At 58.1% G+C, this 22,165-nt stretch overlaps 2 protein-coding genes and 1 long non-coding RNA gene across 6 annotated transcripts in view; 2 read left to right on the top strand and 1 right to left on the bottom strand.

Annotated features, from left to right (window-relative positions):
* Window positions 1–9,947, top strand: part of DNAH1 (dynein axonemal heavy chain 1) — an 88,637-nt gene extending 78,690 nt beyond the window's left edge. For all 3 annotated transcript variants that reach the window (XM_035337570.1, XM_035337571.1, XM_035337569.1), the window contains 18 exons: window positions 112–261; window positions 669–829; window positions 929–1,154; window positions 1,239–1,434; window positions 2,213–2,364; window positions 2,850–3,046; window positions 3,452–3,596; window positions 4,081–4,239; window positions 4,687–4,818; window positions 5,278–5,448; window positions 5,879–6,058; window positions 6,146–6,322; window positions 7,045–7,215; window positions 7,381–7,511; window positions 7,923–8,067; window positions 8,332–8,538; window positions 8,938–9,172; window positions 9,492–9,947. In XM_035337570.1, the coding sequence (XP_035193461.1) occupies window positions 112–261; window positions 669–829; window positions 929–1,154; window positions 1,239–1,434; window positions 2,213–2,364; window positions 2,850–3,046; window positions 3,452–3,596; window positions 4,081–4,239; window positions 4,687–4,818; window positions 5,278–5,448; window positions 5,879–6,058; window positions 6,146–6,322; window positions 7,045–7,215; window positions 7,381–7,511; window positions 7,923–8,067; window positions 8,332–8,538; window positions 8,938–9,172; window positions 9,492–9,613 (3,057 nt within the window). In that variant the 3' untranslated portion in view covers window positions 9,614–9,947. The remainder of the gene's footprint in view (window positions 1–111; window positions 262–668; window positions 830–928; window positions 1,155–1,238; window positions 1,435–2,212; window positions 2,365–2,849; window positions 3,047–3,451; window positions 3,597–4,080; window positions 4,240–4,686; window positions 4,819–5,277; window positions 5,449–5,878; window positions 6,059–6,145; window positions 6,323–7,044; window positions 7,216–7,380; window positions 7,512–7,922; window positions 8,068–8,331; window positions 8,539–8,937; window positions 9,173–9,491) is intronic.
* Window positions 9,948–10,744: 797 nt separating this feature from the next.
* The window catches only part of BAP1 (BRCA1 associated protein 1), a 12,033-nt gene continuing 612 nt past the window's right edge, over window positions 10,745–22,165 (bottom strand). The window contains exons 2-17 of one of the 2 annotated variants that reach the window (XM_035337573.1): window positions 20,267–20,296; window positions 20,111–20,165; window positions 19,530–19,662; window positions 18,869–18,988; window positions 18,344–18,405; window positions 18,126–18,268; window positions 17,223–17,301; window positions 15,859–15,982; window positions 15,402–15,519; window positions 14,781–14,968; window positions 14,323–14,456; window positions 13,140–13,612; window positions 12,891–13,051; window positions 12,081–12,173; window positions 11,552–11,624; window positions 10,745–11,355 (exon numbers count right to left, since the gene is read on the bottom strand). In XM_035337573.1, coding sequence (XP_035193464.1) covers window positions 11,222–11,355; window positions 11,552–11,624; window positions 12,081–12,173; window positions 12,891–13,051; window positions 13,140–13,612; window positions 14,323–14,456; window positions 14,781–14,968; window positions 15,402–15,519; window positions 15,859–15,982; window positions 17,223–17,301; window positions 18,126–18,268; window positions 18,344–18,405; window positions 18,869–18,988; window positions 19,530–19,662; window positions 20,111–20,165; window positions 20,267–20,296 — 2,120 coding nt within the window. In that variant the 3' untranslated portion in view covers window positions 10,745–11,221. The remainder of the gene's footprint in view (window positions 11,356–11,551; window positions 11,625–12,080; window positions 12,174–12,890; window positions 13,052–13,139; window positions 13,613–14,322; window positions 14,457–14,780; window positions 14,969–15,401; window positions 15,520–15,858; window positions 15,983–17,222; window positions 17,302–18,125; window positions 18,269–18,343; window positions 18,406–18,868; window positions 18,989–19,529; window positions 19,663–20,110; window positions 20,166–20,266; window positions 20,297–22,165) is intronic. The other variant, XM_035337575.1, reaches the window with a different exon arrangement.
* LOC118173216 overlaps window positions 16,389–22,165 on the top strand; it is a 12,397-nt gene continuing 6,620 nt past the window's right edge. Inside the window, exon 1 of the long non-coding RNA XR_004754084.1 lies at window positions 16,389–16,559. This is a non-coding gene — a long non-coding RNA (uncharacterized LOC118173216). The remainder of the gene's footprint in view (window positions 16,560–22,165) is intronic.

Raw genomic sequence — 22,165 nt, 5'->3', positions numbered from 1 at the left:
TCCCCCCATACACCCTTCATCTCCTCAGCATGATGGGAACAGAGCCCTTAGCAGAACACCTGCACAGCACTGTGCTCTTCTCCATCCCTGCCTGCTCCTGCTGTTTTTCAGGAGAAGGTGAACAGCCTGGAGGTGGCCAAGCTGAGCGACCGGGACTTTCTCTGCAGTCTGGAAAAAGCCATTACTTTTGGGAAGCCTTTCCTGCTGGAGAACGTCGGCGAGGAGCTGGATCCAGCCCTCGAGCCCGTCTTGCTGAAACAGGTTATTTATCTTGCGGTGGTGAGGGGTGACTGTGGTGGCCAGGCTGGAAAGGGGCTTCCTGCCCTGGGTGCAGTGGGACTCGGTGGGTTTGCAGGTCTCCCTGGGCAGGCAGCTTTCACCTGAGTGCTCCCTCTTCAGTGCTCATATGTCTTGGCCAGGGCTCCAACGTGTTGGCAGCCTCCCTCACACCCCAGTCTCCTGCCAGCAGGCATTTTGTCCGTGCCTGGCAGTCCGGGCCATGAAATGTGGAATATAGGTTCAGGCGTTCAGGTCTTCCAGGCACCTTTGAGCTCCTCTGCCCATCTCTTCAGGCTCTCTCCTCACCGCAGAGCCCAGGACACAATGAGGTGCGTTCCCTCACAAGAGGTAGGTGTCCCAGCCCTTCTGCCTTTGTCTCTCTGACACAGACCTACAAACAGCAAGGCAACACAGTGCTGAAGCTGGGGGATACGGTGATCCCTTACCATGAGGATTTCAAGCTGTACATCACCACCAACCTGCCAAACCCTCATTACAGTCCTGAAGTTTCCACAAAGCTCACCCTCATCAACTTCACCCTCTCGCCCAGGTACGTCCTTACTCCAGTAGCTGCTCAGCCTCATTCCTCACTGTCCTCAAGCCTTTGGGCTTGTTGTCCCTACCCTCGTCCCTGTGGCTTTTGTCGCAGTGGCTTGGAAGACCAGCTGCTGGGACAAGTGGTGGCTGAGGAGCGGCCTGACTTAGAAGAGGCTCGAAATCAGCTGATTCTTAGCAATGCTGAGATGCGTCAGGAGCTGAAGGAGATAGAAGACCAGATCCTGTATCGGCTCAGCACCTCTGAAGGAAACCCTGTAGATGACTTGGAGCTCATCAAAGTGCTGGAAGCATCCAAGCTCAAGGCAGGGGAGATCCAGGTAGGAGATAGAGGTGCTCTTCCCCTGCAGCTGCACATCCCCTGCCTGCACTGCACAAACCACGATGTCTTCTGTGTCCCTCAGGCCAAGGTGAAGGTGGCAGAGCAGACAGAGAAGGACATCAACACCACACGCTTGCAGTACGCGCCTGTCGCTGTCCGCACACAGATACTCTACTTCTGTGTCTCAGACCTGTCCAACGTGGACCCCATGTACCAGTACTCACTGGAGTGGTTCCTCAACATCTTCCTCATGGGGATCAGTAACTCCAAGAGAGCAGGTGCCTGCCTGAAACATCATCTCCTTCATCACACCGTGTTCCTGGCCTAGAAGCTAGGGCCTTAAAGAGTAAAGGCAAACGTCCCCACTTGCCTCAGCTTTCTGCATGGCTCAGAGCTGCCTGTGGTTGTGTCCACACAGCAGGGTAGCTGTGGGCTCAGCCTGGCTTCCACTCGCTTCCCCACTACTCTGCTGCCACAGCTGACCAGGCTGGAGAGGTGTTAGTGCCACTCACGAGCTGCATGCCCTCTTGGTACAGTGTGGTTCTGCTTCTCAGGGAGCTGCCTCCACACACAGGTTCTGGCTGCTGCTGTCAGGCTGCAGGAGCCCTCCCCTGCCTGGCCGTGTGTGCTAGGCAAGGGGGTATCGTGGTGGCTGGGCCCCTGTAGCCTGCTGTGGTGCAGTGACTCTCCCGGTGCTGGGGCAGCGCTTTCTTCCATGCCAGCTCTCTCCTGAGCAAGAGCAGAGGCAAGCACCTCTTCATCCACCTGCAGAAAACACCCCTTCTTCAGGGGCTGCTTTCTCCAGGTATGACACCTGTCTGAGCCCTTCCTCTGCCACACAGTGATCACACACCCACACCAGGAAACATCAGATGGCACTGAATTTACAGCCTTTCTCAGGGGTTTCTGTGCTAAGTCTTGTTTGAGGGCAATGTCTCTTCTTCCTAGGCAGAGAGTGGCTGTGTCCCTGTGACAGGGCACTGACAGCACCCTTGCACTGACAGCGCACCCTCTGTTTCACCCACCACCCTTGTCTGGTTGCTGCCTTTTTTCCAGATACCGTGAAGGAGCGAATCATGAACATCAACAACTATGTCACCTTCAGTCTGTACAGCAACGTGTGCCGTAGCCTCTTTGAGAAGCACAAGCTCATGTTTGCCTTCCTGCTTTGTGCGCGGATCCTGATGAATGATGGGCAGATTGATATGGTGAGCAAGTCACCCCAGTCCTTGAATGTGATCCCTGTGGGGCAGCTCAAGCCCAGGTGGTCAGCTCCCTCACTTAGCATGCTGGCATGGAAATGAACCCTTGTTCCCTGGGGCTGGGCATGGATGTGACAGGCTGGTGGGCAAACCTAGGGCTTTTCTGTTCATTCAAGAGCTCAAACCTTTCCCTGTGCCTGTATGCAGGCTGCCTAGCCTGAACCACTGCAGCTTCTGCCAGTCTGCTGCTAAAGTTAGTGAGTTCAGAAGGAGTAGGCAGGGATTTGAGGCTGCAGCACCACAGAGGAAAGCTAACGGCAACTGAATGGCAACACTGATCTCACCAGACCCTCTGGTTCTCTTATGCCTCCACACACTCCCCTGGCCAGAGAGGCAGACAGAAAGTTACTACAGAATATTTCTGAAACGTGGGATGAACCCACATGCTCCAGGTCCAGGCAGGTAAGCTGCAATCCCTGACCTGTTCCCAGGAGGAGTGGCGGTACCTGCTGTCAGGGGGAGCCATAAAGGAGATGCGGGAGAATCCAGCTCCAGACTGGCTGTGTGAGCGAGCATGGGGAGACATCCTGGCCTTGAGCAACCTGAAGAACTTCTCTGGCTTTGCAGATGACTTTGCAGCTAATCTGGAAGCGTTCAGGGCCATTTTTGACAGCCCTGAGCCTCACAGGCAAGTATCCTGTGCTTTGTTGTACTTGCTGTACTGCACCTGGCATGTAATGGCATCCATCGGAGAGCACAAGGAACTGATCCAGCCAGCTCCACTCATAGTGCCACACAAGGGAGAAGATGAGGCATTGTCTTGTCTCCTTCAGGGTAGAGCTTGTCTGTGCAGGCCTAGCTGGGGTTTGGGTTTCTGGCCCTGCTGCTTGCCCATGGCAGAGCCCAGAAGCAGCTGTGGCTCTGGTTTGCCCACTGATGGTTTCAAAGCTGTGGACAACAACTTCAGCCAACTGGCTGGATGGTCCTTGATCCTCCTGAAACCCCGTGGCTTCTTGCAGGTAGCTTGGGTGCTTCTTGAGGAGCTGCGGGATCTGATGCATTCCCCCCCAAAATACATCTAATTGCTTTGCAGAGAGCCCCTGCCCCAGAAGTGGGATACTGGGCTTGATGCCTTTCAGAGGCTGCTGGTTCTGCGGTGTCTGCGGGGAGATAAGATCACCAACGCCATGCAGGACTTTGTGGCACTGAACCTGGATCAAACCTTCATTGAGCCACAGGTACCAGCCAGAAGGAAGCAATGTTGGGGCCAGGAGGAGAGCAGGAGGCCTCAAGCTGGCTGCAAAGGGGCCGTCAGCATTCCCCAGTTGCAGTGGAGCTGCTCGTGCCTCTCTCCAGACATAGATTTAGGGCTGCACCAACAGAGTCCCCAGAGCTGGAGAATGCTTCTGTCTCAGAGGAAGGATATCCTACCTCTTGTCCACAAGTTAAACTGCACTGGGAGAGAGCAGTTAGTGCAGGCATACAAGAGTTTAAACAGCAAATGGGAAAGTAGTCACTGCCCTGCCCGTAGCCCTGCCCAAAGGAGAGCTGTACCAGGCCCTTATTGAACGTGCTTCTGGCCTCAGCCCCCAGGACCACACTGGGGACACAGGAGCTGGGGGTCGGGCTGGAGGAGGCAGTGCTGCGCATGGTGCCACAACGCAGCCACGGCTCACGGTCCCACTACAGTCCCTCCACTACAACAAGCTGTCTGTGTTGCAGACCACTGACCTCTCCGTCGTGTTCAGGGAGTCCAGCGCCACCACCCCGCTCGTGTTTGTGCTGTCCCCAGGCACTGACCCGGCTGCCGACCTTTACAAGTTTGCTGAAGAGATGAAGTTCTCCAAAAAGCTCTCTGCCATTTCCCTGGGCCAAGGCCAGGTAAACTGCTAGTGCTGACCCGGGGCAGGACTGTCCTGCTAGCACTCCTGTGATCTCACCTGGCTCCAAGGATGCCAAACGCCCTTGCAGGACAGTGACAGCATCCTCCTGCCCTAGGGCCCTCGCTGTCCAATATTCAGCTAGCTGGAGGAGCCAATTCATCATGGAGGGCTGCAACTCTTTCCCTGATAGAGCCCTCCAACTTCCTGAATCCATCCCAAATTGTTCCAATGCACCCTCCCACACCATAGCCCACAGACTTGGTGAGCTGTGAAGGGCCCTTGCAGCACCCTCAGCAGATGGTGGTGGTTCAGTTGAGCCCCAGGGACAAAGCCAGGCTACCGATCTGGAAAGGGGTCCTGCCACCCAGCGGCATTCTCCCTGTCCGGCTCAGCAGGATGCAGCCTGATGGACTGGGCTCTGATCTCCTCTCATCTGCCTCCTCAGGGCCCCCGCGCTGAAGCCATGATGCGCAGTGCCATGGAGCAGGGCAAGTGGGTCTTCTTCCAGAATTGCCACCTGGCCCCCAGCTGGATGCCTTCACTGGAGAGACTCATCGAAGGCATTAACCCCAACAAGGTGACACCCACCCCGTGGCTGAGGAAAACCTTGTTCCCACCCCACACAACAGGGTGGCTCTGCTGCCCAGCAAGCAGGTTGCTGTGCCCCCCTGGGATCTCCTCCTCCAGCTGCATTGCTTTGCAAGCAGCCCTGTTCCTCCTGCTCTGCGAACCAAGGGAAACCACCTCACCTGGTGGCCACTGGAGCAGGGGGACATGACATTTGCATCTCCCCTCTCACAGAGGACTGCGGCTTTGCCGCTGCTGTAGCCATTTGCTGAGGTTTCCAGTCTTTGGGCCTTTTTGTGTCACGCACAGCAACCAGAGGCTTGCATTGAGCTGTTTTACCAAGCAGCTTCCCCCCTGAGAGGGACTGGAGCACCAGGAGGAGCCCAGACCTAGTTCCAGCCCACCCACAAGTTCCCCAACAAACCAGGGCATCGGTGCCGGGAGCACTCACTGCCTTCTGACCCTCTAGGTGCAGCAGGACTTCCGCCTCTGGCTCACCAGTCTGCCAAGCAACCACTTCCCTGTGTCCATCCTCCAGAACAGCTCCAAGGTGACCATTGAGCCCCCCCGTGGGGTCAAGGCCAACCTGCTCAAGTCATACAGTAGTTTCAGCGATGACTTCTTGAATTCCTGCTCCAAGGTAAGGAAGGCCCAGGTTCTGCTTCCCAGTCTGTGCCTGCTCCTGTGCGCGTACTCCCCCAGCCATTGCTTTTCTTTGGGTACAGATCTTCTCTCCTAGAGCTCTCACATGCCAGGAAAGGGCTGGTGGCAGCTCTCGTAAGCCTACACCTACTCTGTGAGGAACCAGTTAGAAGTTTCAGTATGAGAATCAGAAGCAACAGTATTGTGGAGGCGTGGTGAAGACACTTGCAAATTTCTTTAAGCAAGGGAGCAGGCCCACAACCTTCCCTAGTGCAGCAGCTTGTCTGAGGTTTCTACCTCTCTGGGCTCCATGCTGAGTTGGCGCATGTCATTTTTTCCCTGCCACCAGGTCCCAGCAGGAGCTTACCACATCCAACAACATCTCCTCCCAAGCTGAGCACCTCTTCTCCCTGCTTCTCTTCCCACAGGTCACAGAGTTTAAATCCTTGTTGCTGTCACTTTGCTTCTTCCACGGGAACATGCTGGAGAGGAGGAAGTTCGGGCCTCTGGGATTCAACATCCCCTATGAGTTCACAGATGGAGACCTCCGCATCTGCATCAGCCAACTAGAGATGTTCCTGAGTGAATACACAGATATCCCGTACAAGGTGGGTGTGTGAGCTGGCCCCTCCTGGGCAGAGAGCAGGCTCACAAAGTGTGCACGGGACAGAAAGCTGTTGTGGGGTCCCTCACAGGTTCTGAAGTACACAGCTGGGGAGATCAACTACGGCGGCCGCGTGACTGATGACTGGGACAGGCGTTGCATCATGAATATTTTGGAAGATTTCTACAAGCCTGAGGTTCTAATTCCAGAGTTCGCTTATTCTGAATCTGGGATCTACAAACAGATCAGTACTTCCTTGAACCTCAATGTAAGTACTTGAGGTAACGGTACGCAGCTTCATAAATCTGGGCGGGGATGTCACTGTAGTACAATGGGGCTGCACTTTTCCCTGAAACCCACAGCTTTTCCATTTCCCTGGGGGAGTATAAGTTTGTAAGAAACTGGGGATCATCAGTGGTTTTTGGGAAGCTGCATCTGATTTAAGCAACAAGAAGAAAATCTTGTCCATGTGCACAGGAGGAAGTTGCAGCTATTGCCAGAATTCCCCATCTGAAGGCAGTTACACTCTGAATCACTTTGATGTCACATACCTAAAGTGCCTGAAGAGCTTTGTGCAGAGGCCACTACAGGAGGCTCACTGCCAAGCTGCCCACTCTTATAGAATATATTTGTTTTGACACAAGTGTGATTTAATTCCCCAGTCAAACCATGAAATAGGGCTATAGCTTTTGTTCAGCCACTACAGCTGGCTCAAAGGAGCTGCCACCCCCTCAGTGACCCCTTCTGCATTAGCCAGTGCCCCTGAGTCAAAGCTGGGAGTTACATTTCCTGGCTGGACAGGAGACAAGGAGCTGTGAATAGCTTCCACCTGCGCCTGCAGGTTTGCTGTCCGCTGGGTTTAGCTCATCAAGCAGCCTGGGTTTTAGTTGTTTCTTTCTGGCCAGGCCCATGGCAGCCCTAAAGGGTACCACAGCTCCGGGGCTCCCAGACCTGCCGTCTGCCTCACGGCTCTTGTGGCTTCCTCTCCAGGGGTACCTACAGTACATCAGAAGCCTGCCGCTCAACGATAGCCCGGAGCTCTTTGGTTTACATGAGAACGCCAACATCACCTTTGCTCAGAAGGAGACCTTTGCCCTTCTGGGGGCCATAATGCAGCTGCAACCCAAGATGTTGACGCTGGGTGGCCGCAGCAGGGAGGAGGTGGGTGCCCCATTCCCATCCGTGCTGTTTCGTGAGCGGCATGCACAGGAACACCGGTGCCACGCTGCCTTCCAGCCGACGGCACTGCCACCCGCATGGTGGTCCTCTCCCTTCCCAGTGGCTGTGGCCAGCAGGATGCTCACCTGCTTGCTGCTTGCTTTCCAGCTTGTGGAGGAGACCTCAAAGGACATCCTGGCAAAGCTGCCTGCCCCCATGGACTTGCAGGAGGTGATCTGCAAATACCCACTGCTCTACGAGGAGTCCATGAACACGGTGCTGGTGCAGGAGGTGATCAGGTAACCGCTTGTGGGGTCCTGTCCTGGGCCAGCAATCTGCTGGGCCCTTGGGGAATGGCAGGGATGTGCATGCCCCTGCTTCCACCCCTGCCCCCTTCCCCAAGGAACTTCATTACTGAGCGTGGCAGGGAGGTGGCAGCAATGGTAATGACTCTGCTGTCCCAGACAGAGCCTTCAGCTGCTCCCTCTTGTGCAGGGGCTGATCAGTGTCTCCATCTGCTCCTGGCACCAGTCCAGGGCTTGGGAAGGGGGCACAGTTTCGAGGACCCCATCCAAGAGGATGGGAGATGGAGGTTACATGGGGCTTTGCTCCTTGTACAGCGAGCCAGACCCTCTGGGCAAACACAGCGATGAAGCCCTGTACCGGGTCACTCTGATCCCTCTGCAGAAATACCAGCTTTTTCTCTGTAGGTACAACAGTCTCCTGGAGGTGATTGCTCAGACACTGAAGGATTTGCTGAAAGCTCTCAAGGGCCTGGTTGTGATGTCTTCCCAGCTAGAGCTGATGGCCAACAGCTTGTACAACAACACCGTCCCTGCAATGTGGAACACCAAGGTATGCCTTGCAGCCAGCCCAGCTGCCCAGTGGAGCTCACCCGACCCAGGGGTGAGCTGGACAAATTCCACAGCTGGGCTGTGCTGTCACACACAGCACAGACTCCTGCCCCTGTGGCTTGCAGATGTCTCCTGCCTCATGCAGGAGGTTCTCAGCCCTAGGCTGGATGAATCCCTGGGCTCTGGGCAGCTGTCAGCAACTCAGGCACAAGGTTTAGGGTATCCTTGTATGAATTCACCACCTTCCCCTGTTGGTCCCCCACAGGCCTACCCATCACTGAAGCCCTTGGCATCCTGGGTGAACGACTTGGTGCAGCGGATTGAATTCCTGCAGAAATGGATCAACCACGGGATCCCCTCCGTGTTCTGGATCAGCGGGTTCTTCTTCCCGCAGGCTTTCCTCACAGGGACACTGCAGAATTTCGCCAGGAAGTCTGTTATCTCCATCGACACTATCTCATTTAGCTTCAAGGTAAGTGAGTCAGCCAGATTTTTAGCTGGATTGCTTCGGAATTTGCTGATAGAACAAAGCAGCACACAGGCATCGTTCTAGCCCCAGCCTGCTCAAAAGTGGAGCCGGTTGCTGCATGTGGAGCCCATCTGAGCGATGTGCTCAGATACACACACCAACACTACCCGACACCTTCACGAGGCAACCAGAGACCTCTCCATCTCTCCAGACCAGACCCTCTACAGGCTTTTCCTCAGACTGCTGGAAAACCCAGCCAGCACCTCCAAGAGCTGGGGCAGGACCCCCTTTGGTAGCGCTGACTTAGCCAAGAACAGCCTAAGGGATTTCAGGGGAGGTCCTGAGGGCTGAACCTCCACGGCTGTGCCTTGCTCACAGCCCTGGGCCCACTCTCCACCACAGGTCATGAAGGAGTCAGCAAGCGAGCTCTCTCACCCTCCCACCGAAGGCTGCTACGTCCACGGCTTGTTTCTCGAAGGCGCCCGCTGGGACCCCTCCGTGTTTCAGTTAGCGGAGTCCCGTCCCAAGGAGCTTTACTCCGAGATGGCGGTCATCTGGCTGCTTCCTGTCCCCAGCCGCAAGCCTCCAGCCACCGGCATCTACCTGTGCCCCGTTTATAAGACGCTCACTCGTGCAGGTAGGTGTCCTGAAGACAGGCCTCCAAAAAACTAGACCATAGAACTAGCTAGGAAAGACAGCCCGGGAGAGGCTTCAGGAGTTCTTCCGCCTCCTGCTGCGCACGGGCCTTGGAGCAATGAAAAACTGGATCGTGCCTGCTCTGGTTGTGGTGTAGGCACCCTACTTACACAGCTGGCTCCAAGCCCTCACCCTAAAATAGTCAGCATGCCACCTTGCGCCGGGATGGGACACGGGGTCACTTGTACGGGACTGCTGCAGCTGCCCTGGCAGCCGAGCTGCAGTACCACCCTCCCTCCTTTGCTTCCCCCCCATCGCAGGAACGCTGTCGACCACAGGCCACTCCACCAACTACGTGATCGCTGTGGAGCTCCCCACAGACAAGCCGCAGCAGCACTGGATCAAACGGGGCACAGCCTTGATCTGCGCCCTGGACTTCTAGCCGGGGACCCTGCACGGGCAGGGGAACCACCCCAGGGCAGGGTAAGAAGCCAGGACAGGCGCTGAGGGACAACAACCACTGCCCCTTCTCCTGAGCTGCTCCTCCCACCCTTCACTACAAATGAAAAGCTCAGCTCCACCAGCATCACGTTTGCTTGTTGTTGCTGCACTCCCCACACTTGCACCAAGTTTTTAGCACCCTTCCCTCACACCCCACGCCCTCGGCTGGCTGTTACAGGATAGCTTTATTCCTTCAGACAGATCCGTTATGTACAGCACTTGGTATTAGACACAGCAAGAAGTAGAAGGATTTTCTTTCCTTCAACAAATACAAAAAAAAAAAAAGTTTCATTCCACAGTGAAGATCTGTACAAATGTTCACGTTTGGCAAATTCAGTCCTCTCCTGTGTCTGTTCCCCTTGTCCCCAGCTCAGCTCCTCCTTCTGCCATCACCTCAGGGGAGAGGCACCAACCTCTGGCTTCTGAGATTTCTGCCAGGCTGCTGAGGATGGGGGAGAAAACCATTCACAGGAGCGCTGATGGGGCTGGTAGGAAGGCTGTGCCGGTGTGCTGCAGTACAAACCAGGGTGCTGCCCACACCTGCAAGCTCTTGGGTAGCAACCAGGGAGCGGCTTGGGCAGAAGCAGCTTTGGGCTCCCCCCCAGTTTCTGCCTGCTGCTGAAGCTCCCTTTGTGCCTTGGGTATTACGCTGTCACCTCTTCCCACGCTGAAAGGCTCCATCACGGGCACCAAGCAACTCCAGATCCGGCTTCCACCCCAGCACCAAGCCCCACAGCACCAAGGCCAACCTGGGACAAGGTCTGGAGCAACCCTGGGTGACCCAAAGGCACTGGCCAGGGCCACAGAGCTGGTCCCTAGGAGAGCAGCTGTGGAAGCAGGGCCCTCCAGCACCCCCCCCAGGGCTGGGGACAAGGCCCCGCTCCAGGGCTGAGCCCACCCACGGGGGCAATGCCCAAGGGGGAGCCTGGCTGTGTGGGGAGGTGGCACTGCCACCCCTGGAGCACCAGCCAGCTCAGGGAACTGGGCAGCACAGCCGTGCTGGAGAACGGCTCCGTCCAGGAGCCACCTCGCTCAGCAACAGCCCAAGGGTGGGTCAGAACCAGAAACTAAATTTTGTAAAGGGAGGGAGAGGAACAGAAAACAGACATGACTGTCTTGGGGAAGCACAGAGCTGAAGGCCTGCACGCACAGGAGGACACAAGCCACAGCCAGCTGTGGCCAGCACAGCCTCACACCAGCATCGCCGGTGCCCCCACGCCAGGCCCACCCCCACCAGGTGGGCTCTTTCCCTCCTGCCATAGTCCTCAGCCACGGCACGGAGACACAGGCCCAGGGCGTCTGCGCATGGCCACAGCCCAGTCCAGCAGCTGAGGCTCACCCGTTGCTGCAGGGTCTCTCCTTGAACAAGGCATTTCTGCCTTTCACAACTCAGGCTCAGAGGAAAACCCAATTTCTGTTTGTCCCGAGGCTCCACCTCGGCCAAGGGCTTCTCACTGGGGTCCCTCTTCCTCTGGCAAAGGGTAAGATACATCCAAGTGCCACTGCCCAAAGCCCCAAGGGCCAGTTCCTCACAGTCTTGACCCCAAGGCTACTGACGCTTGGCTTTATAGGGACGGGAGCGTTTCCGGCGGTCGGGCTTCCTCTGCTTGTGGAGACGGCCGATGCTGACTCCCTGCCGCCTGCGGACGGAGATGTTCTGCTCCACGAGACTTGCCAGCATGCCTGCAGGGACAGAGGCAGCAAAGGTGCTGTAACAAAGTGCTGCAGATGGCCACCACGTGCTGGAGTGGGTGCTGGCATCACTGACGCCAGAGCACAGCCCTCCCTCTCTCGCCCAAAGCCCATGGAGCTCCCTGCAGCTCGGTGCGGGGAGGTCCCAAGCTGAACCCAAACCCCACGCTCTGTTTCCACATCTCACCTTCCTGGGCCAGCATGGAGATGAAGGTACAGATGAACTCATCGTAGTTGTGGGTTCTCCTCTGGTCATCAATCTACAAATAGAATGCAAATTCATACGTAATTACAGACAGGGCAGGGAGAAAGGAGAGCTCACGGGGCCAAGAACCAGTGTAGCACCTGGCCCATCCCCAGGCTGAGGGGAACAGAGCGGGAAGGGTCTCAGCCCCCTGCCCGGCACAGGAGGAACCCTGCCAGGCCTCCAGGCACAGAGGTGCCCACCCTTCCTGCTAGCAGTGCTGATGCTCAGCAGTGTCCCAGCTGCAGAGCTCCTCCACCCTCCTCCAGCCTGGGCTGCCCAGGGGCCTCAATCTGCCCCAGCAGGAGCGCTCCCATACCTGGCTGCTTGGTAACAGGAAAGAGACCTCAGATGCTCCCATCACTCTTCTCAGCTGAACCACCCTCCCTCCCCTTTGACATAAGCTTGACCACAGATGGAAGCCTTCAGGGAGCTCAAATCAGCAAGACAAAAGATCCAGCAACAAACACACCTTGAATTTCTTCCTCTTCTCCACCTCTTCCTTCAGGCAGGCCTCGTAGTTTGCAATCTCTGCCTCCACACACTTCAGCAGTGCCAGCAGCTCCTGACAGGACCAAGCAGAGCAAATGTGAGCAGACGGACCCGTGCCTGCCAGCACACAGCCCTAGAGCTGCAGGGGTGAGCTGGGGGTGTTCCTCTCTGTGCTAGGATTCCTCAAAACAAACAAACCAAAAAAAAAAAAAACACTTGCCAGAGAGAAAAAAAATAGCATTTCATTATAGGGAACATCTGAGGCAGGATAATCGATCAGCTGGTGCTAAGGCTAGCCACGGGTGAGCTGTTGTTCACAGGCATATTCTGCCTGAGCCCAGCCCTGGTTCTTTTCACTAACACAGCTTGAGGATTTCCCTGTGTAAAACAGAAGACGTTTCCAGGCAGCTATCCTGCAGGGAGACCTCCGTGTGCTCGTGCTGCCCAAGCCTGGTCCTGTTGCTGGCTAGGGGGCAGAGACAGGCAATAAAGTTACAGCAGGCTGGGAGTTGGGGTGCCAAGGGATCTGGGCAGGGTCTCAGCAGGGTCCCAAAGTAGAGCACGGAGAACATCTCAACTGCAGGAAGCAGCGGCTCTACCCGCTGCCAACACAGGCGTCCCAAGACGATACAAGGCACAAAACCTGCACTGCCCTGTGCCTCAAGGCACGGCTGCGGCGGCACGTGAGCGGGACACCGTGCACGTGGTTCGGTCACTGCCAGTGCTGCTGCGTCTCTGGGCCAGCACAGGGGGCTCCATGTTCCTAGGGCTGTCGCAGCACAAAACTCACCTTGGGAGAATACTTTTCCCCCCCAGGGTGATCACTGGTCCTGCCAAGTCCCACCTTCTCTTTGCTGTCACTGGCCTCACTGCCCTCCTTCTCCTCCAGTTTGATGGCAACCTGGGCCTCTTCACCGGGTTTGATGGACGAGGGGGAGCTTTTCCCCCCATCTGCAGGCAGAGGAAAAGCGTTAGGAACCAGAGCAAAGGACACGGCCCCATCACCACAGGGCACCCCCCGGGGACAGCGGGCACTTACCTGCAACAGCCAGCGGGCAAAACACGCCGTCCTCTGTGAGGTGCAGCAGCCCAGAGCTGATGATGGGCCCCAGGTCCCTGACGGCCCGGTTGTAGCGCATGCAGTCGATGCGCAGCAGGCCGTCCTCCTCGCCAAAGAGGACCTTGGAGATGTGGGAGGTGACGGGGCTGGAGGGGCGGGTGGGGTTGGCCGAGCGGATGGGAGAGCGCAGCGGGGAGTTGAAGGCGCTGCCGATCTCGGAGGCGGTGTCTGTGCTCTCGTTGCTGGGGGTGGGAGAGGGCTGGGAGTGAGTGACAACCGCCACGGCAGCTCCGCCGCTGCTCGTCTTGATGGACAGGGGGATGGAGAGATCCTTCTGCGACTCCTTCAGCTTCTCAGCCAGGACGTTGATGGTGTTCGGCTGGAGGACAGAGAGCTGGCCATCCGCAGCCCCTGCTGCGTGCTCTTGCTTTACTTGCCCTTTCCTTTTGTACCTGCCCAGGGATGCAGAAGGGAAGGTGAAGCTGGGGGGAAGGAGCTGCGGGGCCCAGCTGCAGCAGCACAGGCACTGCCAGCCCCACACTCAGCACCTGAGGCCATGTGCTAGGATTAAGCGAGGCCTGGAACATTTCTAGGTTGCTCTCGTTGCCACCAGCAGCTCTGGCAGCAGCCCACCCCACCCAGCTGCTGGTACCCCTACAGAGTGGTAAAAAAATGAAGCCCCCCAAGCAGAGCACACCGCATTTCCTCAACCACCAGGCACCCTCTGCCCAAAAAGCACAGCAATTTATCAGCTATGAGGTGACCTTCCCCAGACTGAGCTCCACCACCCACATGGCAACCAGAAAAGCCCTAGGAGAAAGGAAAGAAAAGCTGGGCAGGCCATGAAGGAGAAGGGAGGGAAGCAGAGAAGCCCCAGATACAGAGTTACTCAGGGCAGCCAAAATTCAGAGTTGATTATGAAGAGCAACAGAAGGGTTTCACAAAATCCAAGGAGTGAACAGTAAAATGCCAGGCAAACTAAAAAACAGTCTGATTGCACACACGATACAGTCACTGACTGTGACATACTGTAACACAGCTAATCATGCTCAGGAAAGAGACCTGGAAGTCACTGCAGGCAGTTCTGAGAAGGTCAGCACCCCTCAGAGCCAGGCACAGAGATAAGCCTCCCTCTGTCCTCTGCCTCAGCTCGAGCCGTTACCTGATGGCTGAGTTGGTGTTACGAACTTCCTCTTCCTCATCATCATCATAGTCATCCTCATCATCCGAGTACTGCTGGTGCTGTCGGACTGGGACCCGGCTGCGACCCACTCCTGCCGCAAGGTCTTCCTCCTCCTGCAAAAGACCATCGCTGACAGCCTGCCGACAGCTGGGTGAGGAGGAAGAGCCCCGTGGACAGGAACTCTTGTGTATGCTTGCTCAGCTGGAAATCGCTGCCCCTGTGCCCCTGAGGAACAGCTGCCCCCCGTGCAACTGCCCTGGCTGCGAGCTTGTCTGCAGTACTTCTGGATCTAGCTCGGTGCAGACCAGGCGCTGGACATGGAGTGTCAGCAGCCAGGAGAGACCCGAGCTCACAGTTTGGGTCCATCCCCTGGAGGTGGGGGACTCGAAGCCGGAGGCCAGCAGCACCCCTGACCGGACCCTGGAGCTCCAACCCACCTGCATGGGGGATTTGGCATAGTTGTGATTATCCAGGAAGGCTGGCAACCTCTGCATGATGGGGTTGGGGTTTGCTGGAGGCGCCCCGTTGATGGTGCTTGCTGACGTCTTCACCACCGGCTTGGATCGGGTGGGTGGGCTCTGTGTGGCCACGGGGTGGCCCTGGCTCGGGGGCTCATCAGTGCTGTCTGCAACACAAGCACCGCACAGCCTCTCACATCCACTGCTGACTAATCAGTGTCCTCTGCCACCCCTCTCCTGTCCCACGTAACAGAGGAGCTCGTATGCTCCACCAGACCTTGAGCAGAGCACCACAGCCACTTCCCATCCCACTTCCAGCTGTCACAAGTGTCCCCAGACTTAAGCCCTCCCCCTTTTCAAGCTCTGTTTCCCTCCAACACTCCTCCCAGGCATTCAGGCATCTACAGCAGACCTGGATCCACATCCCAGCACACTGCACGTGGAGCTGGGGTCAGAGAAAAATGTGAAAAACAAACAAAGCCAACCACAGAAGTTTCTCAAGTTCCAGGTCAGCCAGACGCCATCACCAGCCTATGCCAAGATGTGCTCGCTTCATAGCAGGCCACGCTGGCTTGCAACACCCCTGGCGCGGGGACCTACCTGGGTGGGTGCTCTCTGCAGTCACGGTCTTGCTGCTGGCTGGCTTTGCCTCTTCAGTAGGCTGAGATTCCTGAGACTTCTGGGTCTGGATCAGCTCAGGTTGGGTGACTCGGATAAGCTTGTAGGCAGATGATAGACCAGAAGTGAGTACCGGACCAGGGTGACCCAAAGCACGCTGCTCCCAATAGGGCATCACCGAAGGAGAATTTGCGAGGGTAAGGCAACCTCCGAGCACCCACGCACACAACAACCACCAACTTTATGGATAACCTCCCAGGTGAGCAGCAAAAGGGCAAGCAGCAACAGGGACATCTCCTCTTCCCAGTGGAGGTCTCACAAAGCGAAAAAACAAACCAAGAAGAACCATGCAGGGTCCCTACAGCACAGCAAGATCCCCTGAGAGCAGAGCCTGTTACCATCTGAACCTCGTACTCCCTCGGGACCTGGGCTCTCCTACCTGCTGCAAGGCCTCCAGCACAGTCTGGCGGTTCATCTTCAGGATGTGAAGCTTGGACTCATACTTCATCCTCCGATCGGGCACTACTGCCATCAGGTTGAAACGGATGTCGTGGTACGGCTCCCTGCAGGGAGTCAGAGCAGTCACCACACTTAACAACCCCTGCGGTACTCCGCTAGCTCCTGGCCTCCAACAGGACCGTGCCTCTGACCACTGCCCTCTGACCCCGGCTGTTCAGCCAGGCTTCAAACCACCTCCCTGCCTGCTCATCTAAAACCATAACGCATCTTCTTCTCTACAACAATCTCCTGGGAGACAGAACAAAAGCCTTGCTGAAGTCAAGGCAGAGAACATCCACGTCTCTTCCCTCATCTCCAAGCCAGTCATCTCATCCCAGGAGGATACGTGGTAGGTCAGGCACGACTGCCCCGTGGTGTACTCCACGCTGACTACCTCTGATCACCGTCCTGTCATTCACGTGGCTGGAAATGGTTTCCAGGATGAGCTGTTCCGTCACAGCTCCAGGGGTCCAGGTAAGGCTGACTGGCCTGCAGTTCCCTGGGCCCTCCCTCTGACCTTCTCGAAGGCAGAAGTGACATTTGCTTCCCTCCAGTCCCCAAATACCTCTCCCACCTGCCAAGACCAGTACCTGCCCTCCAGCAGACACCGGCAGGGCTGAAGTCCCCCATGAGGCTGCGAACGTGAGGCTACCTCTAGCTGTCTGTGGAAAGCCTCTCCCACTTGTCTCCCTGGTTAGGCAGCCCAGAGCTGACACCCGCTGCGAGGTCACCCATACCCATCTCCTCTCTAATCCTGCCCCTCGAGCTCTCAGCTGGCTCGTGATCCACCCCCAGGCAGAGCTCTCTGCACTCCAGCCGCTCCCTCGCTCCCCTCATCGTTTCTGCCTGTCCCGCAGAGCCTGTCTCTCTCCACCGCAGCACTCCGGTCACGCAAGCCACCCCACCACACCTCCGTGATCCCAACAAGACCGCAGCCCTGCAGCTGCTCACAGATCTCTTAATCCCTTGTGTTTCCTCCCCACACTGCAAGCAGCAGCGTTCAGACTCCTGCCCGCATCAGGAGGCCCGGCCCAGGACCAGCAGCCCCATTCTCTCTCCCACGGACTTCGGCAAACAGGGACCTGACGTGGCCACTCCCGTCCCGCACGGCGCTTCGCAGGGACTGCGCCGCACGGAGCGCAGCTCCTCGGCACGCTCCAGGGCAGGGGCAAAGAAAGGGATCAGGCAGTGCACCCGCACCCCTCCCAGGCAACATTCTCACCCCCACAACTCATCAGAGACCAGCAGAAATGACCCCGGGGCAGCGGAGGTGAGCCAGAGCCTGCAGCAGGGCTGGGACATTACCCTGCAGTGGCCAGGCCGATGCGCTCCATGATCACTCTCCTGGCTTTGTCTGTCCATTCTTCGTCGTCAGCCCACGGCCCTGCAGAAAGGCAGAGCAAGCGTTAGCAGCGCAGGCCGAGGCTCCTGCTTCAGACTCAGAACAGCAACAAGCAGGGACCCTGCCACTCCCGCGAGGCAGTCTCACGGCTAACAGGGAACGAGACCCAGTCGAGAAGGGGGCCAGAAGCACCAACCACACCGTCAGCACCACACAGCCCGTATGTGGAACACCCTGCCTCTGCCCGCTGAACGGAAACCGACAGTTATCTGCGGGGCCGTAAGGTGAATTTTGAACCCTATCAAACGCAAGGAATCCACAGGCTCTACACTCACAGAGTCCAAGGAAATCCCAGCTCTGGAGCTTAGACCTCACCTGGCACTGGATCTGCTGCTGTCCTTAAGAAACCCAAGCAGGTTTCTCTAAGTGGGTGCCTTACAAAAGGGCCTGAGAAACAGAGCGGTCAGATTGTAAGAGGGGTAACCCGAGCAGTACTGCTGGGATCTCTGTTGGGGACCTCAGGCCTCGGCACGCAGCAGTTTGGCACAGGGAGGTAAGTAGGGGACAGGTTCTGCTCGTGGTACGTCACAGAGCTGCAGAAGGACCTCACGGCCCTGAGCAACTGTGGAAGACAACGGCATGGCTGGAAAAAAGCAACACGATGCATTTAGAAATAATTGTTTTATATACACAGACTCCAACACAGAGGCTCCAAAATGAGTTATCAAAACTCAGGACAAAGCTGGGAGCCGCTGGAACGATTCTCCACGAAGCCCAGCTCACTGACAATGAAAAACAACACAGCCGTGGACAAACCGAGGCGTCCCTCCAACTGCATCAACGAGCGGTGGCAGGCAGGGTCTTACCGTGGTCGATGGGATAGACCTTCAGCCCGTCCAGCTCAAACAGCCGTCCCTTGATGGGGACGTAGCTGACAAAGTGAAAAGCCTCCATGGTTCGCACAGCGCTGATGCCGTTCTGCTTCTCCGGCAGGTGCCGTGGCTCTGGTCTGCGAGGGCGAGAGGGAGGAGGTCAGCGGGGAGCTGACTGGCGGAACCGAGCTGCGAGAGGCATCCTGGCTCACCTGGCATGGCTGTTGTGGGCCTTGGCCAGCTCGGGGGCATTGCCGATGGCATAGCCTTTACTCTGCAAAAGAGCAGGAGAGGGAAACAACGGAGAAGTGGTAAGAAAATAATAAACTACTCCACCCACCAGCTCCCCGCTCCCTCCGTCCACACGCAGGGCTCTAAGAACAGCCTCCAGCAGCTCGTAACTGTGCTCTGCCGAGTTCCAAGGGAAAGGCCCGTGATGAGAGGAACACACAGCTGCCAAGGAGGCGTGAGGGGGATTACAGCTGCAGGGAGCACAGACTTGGAGCTAGGTCTGAAGGCAGGAGTGCATTTGATCACAGACTTCGAGCATGTCTGGGCTAGGGAACAACTCAGCAGAAGATGCTCCCTGCCTCCCAGCCGAAGTGGCCAGCGTGTGGTGGGAAGGTCCAGGAGAAGAGGCGATGCGCGGGCAGCCCCGAAGGGCTGCCAAAGCATGGCCCTGAGGGGAGCAGGAGAGGGCCACAGCAGCGCGCAGCCCCGCGCACCTTTGCCCCTACCTCAGGGCTGAATCCTTTGGTGAAATCCTTCATGCGACTCAGCGTGGGGCCCAGGTCAACATTGTTGCAGTTCAGGAGGACGCTCAGCAGGGCGTGGGTGGCACAGGAATTGGGGATCAGCTGGGGGGCAACACAGGGACCTCTTAACAGCAGGAACAGCGCAACTGTCTGACGACCCCCAGTCACCAACAACCAGCTGCAAAGCAGCGACGCAAGAACCGCTGGTAGAACAGCGACCTGAGGTACAGCTGGTCTCCTAGAGGGCCCCACCGTGCCCCCGTGGGCACCTGCTGGCAGCACAGGCCCCAGGCAGGCTCTCAGCCCTCCCTGGGTCCCTCCAACCTGCGGCTCAGGGCAGAGACTCCCGGGATGGAGGAGAAGCAGCCCCCAGGAACGGTGAAAGCAGCGCAGCCGCTTGGAACTGCCTGCCTCCTCCCGAGCACCCAGCGAGGTCTCCGCAGCACTCCAAGCCCTGCAGGGACACTGCGCTGCCAACGAGACCGGGTCAGCCCTCTGCCGGAGCCCTGAAGGCTCCCCCAAATCCCCAGCGCCAGCCTGGCATCTCCTCCTTCCCCACCCGCAGCTCCTTTTGCCTCACCACACAGGGCAGATCTTGCCGCCAGCCCTCCCTGCGGTGCCGCAGGGGCTGCCCCCAGCCTACCTGGTGAGCAAAGAACATGTTATTAACGATGTCATCGTCGATCACCGACGTCTCATCCACCAGGGTAGAGACCTTGCGGCGCGACCGGCGCTCCTCGATCCACTTGAACAGGAAGATGAAGCCGTACACAGGGCTGCGGAGAGGAGGCAGCGACTGCAGAGCGCGCCGGTGGGGCTGCTCCGCCCGGAGCCGCAGCCGTTGTCTCGCACGGCGGAGAGGCAGGGAAAGCAGAGCCACCAGCCACGTCTTGCTGGAAGCGACCATCCCTGCCACAAGCCCCCCGATACCCAGGGCACCCCCCTGAACTGATGCTCTGGGCAACGGCAAGCTTGCGAAGTTTTCAGGTTTGACAGGTCTCATGAGGCTCGCGACAGAGAAATAGGAGGAGAGATCCACCTCTGGGCACTCGCTGCCTTCCAGAATAACGCCTGGCCATCAAACAATCCTGGCTCGTCGCTGTCAGCGCTGACCTCTGGGACCGATGGCCTCCCACGCGCCCTTCCCAATGCCCGGCGAGGAGCTCCCAGGCCCGCAGACGCATTTTGCTTAACGAAACCCCCGCTTTCGAGCCTGTGACTTACCCCTGGCACTTGCTCTGCAGATCGTAAATCTCCTCAACCTGCACCCCCTTGACCCCTGGAAACAAAGGGCAGAAGCTGGTACCAAGGCTACCAAGAAAGGGCGAGAGGTAGCACCAGGCATGAAACCAGCTGCCCAGGAGGGCGTCTCGGACTCACCAAAATCTTCGACCAGGAGCGTGAAGAGACCTGGAAAGGGACAAAACCCAAAGGTTACTTCTGGCCAGGGCACAGAGGGGGCCACCACCAGCCCAGGCCCCGGCGCAGCCAGTGGTCCGAGGGCCAAAAGACTCATCGGCTTCTTCCTCTCTCTCCTGGGGTCCACATCCACCTCCAGCGACTGCAACATCCCCCAGCCCAGAGGGTGACAGGGGGACAAGGGGCGGATGACCAGGCACCAGGGACTGAGTAGGAGCCTCCACGGAGGTGCCACAGCGAAGGCGCTCGGCCCAGCTCTCAGGCACTTCCCCCTGCACGGGGGGTGAGCGAGCTCGGGACTGGAATAACAAACCTGCTTCCTGAAATAGGCTGCTGAAAGCCTGGCAGCAAGGATTCAAGTCTGAGACACAACCGTATGCGCAGAGGATTTAAGGAACCTGATGTGAGCGGTTTAACAGAGAAGGGAGGACCTTGGGGGCTTCACCAGCAAAGCTAAAAATCACCAAAGCAGGAAGAAAGTTCCCAAGAGCAAAAACACCTCCGGTAATTTAGCCGAAGGACTCGCACTCAGGAGCTATGAGGTGAAACTCGAAGTATTCCCAGCAGGAGGTAGCACGCTACTGAAACAACACACCTCAAAGCAGTGACACCTCCTGCCCCTGCAAAGCTTTTGGGCCCGGCGCCTGCCTGCAGCAAACCCAAGGGGACGCAGCCAGGGAGCTGCAGCACGGACCCCGGCAGCCGGCTCGGGTCTGGTCTTCTGTCACCACCGGGCGTCTGCACCCGAAACTCGGGGAGCAGGGCTCAGCCGTGGGGCAGAAGCGGCCGGCGTGCAGCTCGCTGTAAGGAGCTGGTGTCGATGCCGCATGCTGACACTGTGTGGGGAGGATTCCCTCACAAGAAAACAGCCTCCCCTGCCACGTGCCAGGGCCCTGCTTTTGGCATCACGCGATGAGGAAAACGGGAACGATCTGGGCTATTGCTAAGTATCAGTAAACGGGCAAAGAACAGGAGAACTTTGGCTGACAGGAGACCTACAGCAGGCAGAACCCTCTGCTGAGCACAGCCACGGTGAGCACGGTGCAGGTAGCCCGGTTTCACCACCTACGAGCTCAGCAATCCACGCGGAGCTCCCCACTGCTCACACCCGACCCTGCAGGCCCCGGAGCAGCACCCAGCTCGGATCCCAGCTCGGGCCACTCGGGCGCAGCGGGAAGGGGCAGCCCAGGGCTGCCACACACACACAGCGTGCCGGGCACCTCGGCGCCTTCCCTGGGGCCTGCAGCCACACGCACGGGTGTAGGAGCCACCTCGCAGCCCTCGGTCACCTGCGAGGCTGGGGGCAGCCACCAGCTGCAGCAGGAGGCACCAGGCCCCCCCCTGCTCACACGAGTCGCCAGCTCCTCTATTCGGGGCTATTTGGGGTTGTTTTGCAGTGCACCGACGAGCCCCGGCAATGTCCCACACCGCACGGCCGTGGCACACCCCGGCTGCGCCCTGCAGAACCCCCAGGGCTTGGAGTCCCCCCACCCCGAGGAGCCCTGACAGCGCCCAGGCCCTGCCTCTCGCCTCCCACCTCCCCCCCCAGCCCTGCTGCGCCTCCCCCACCCCACGGCCTCCCCCTGAGCCGATCGGGGCCTGGCGGTGCTTCCACCCCCACAGCACCCATCCCCCAGACAGCTCCCCCTCACCACCCCCCACAGCCCCCACAGCCGCTACACCCCACCACACACCCAGCCCCTCACAGCCCCCCCATCCCTCACAGCCCCCCAACCCCTCACACCCCCGTCACAGCCCCACCAGCCCCCCACACACACACCCAGCCCCTCACAGCCCCCTCACAGTCCCCCACATAGCCCCCCCACCCCCTCGCAGCCCCCCACCCCACCGCTCCCCCCC

This window comes from Oxyura jamaicensis, chromosome 12 (assembly GCF_011077185.1).
Source record: "Oxyura jamaicensis isolate SHBP4307 breed ruddy duck chromosome 12, BPBGC_Ojam_1.0, whole genome shotgun sequence".
Taxonomy (NCBI): Eukaryota; Metazoa; Chordata; class Aves; order Anseriformes; family Anatidae; genus Oxyura; species Oxyura jamaicensis.
This window is presented reverse-complemented; position numbering and strand designations above follow the sequence as displayed.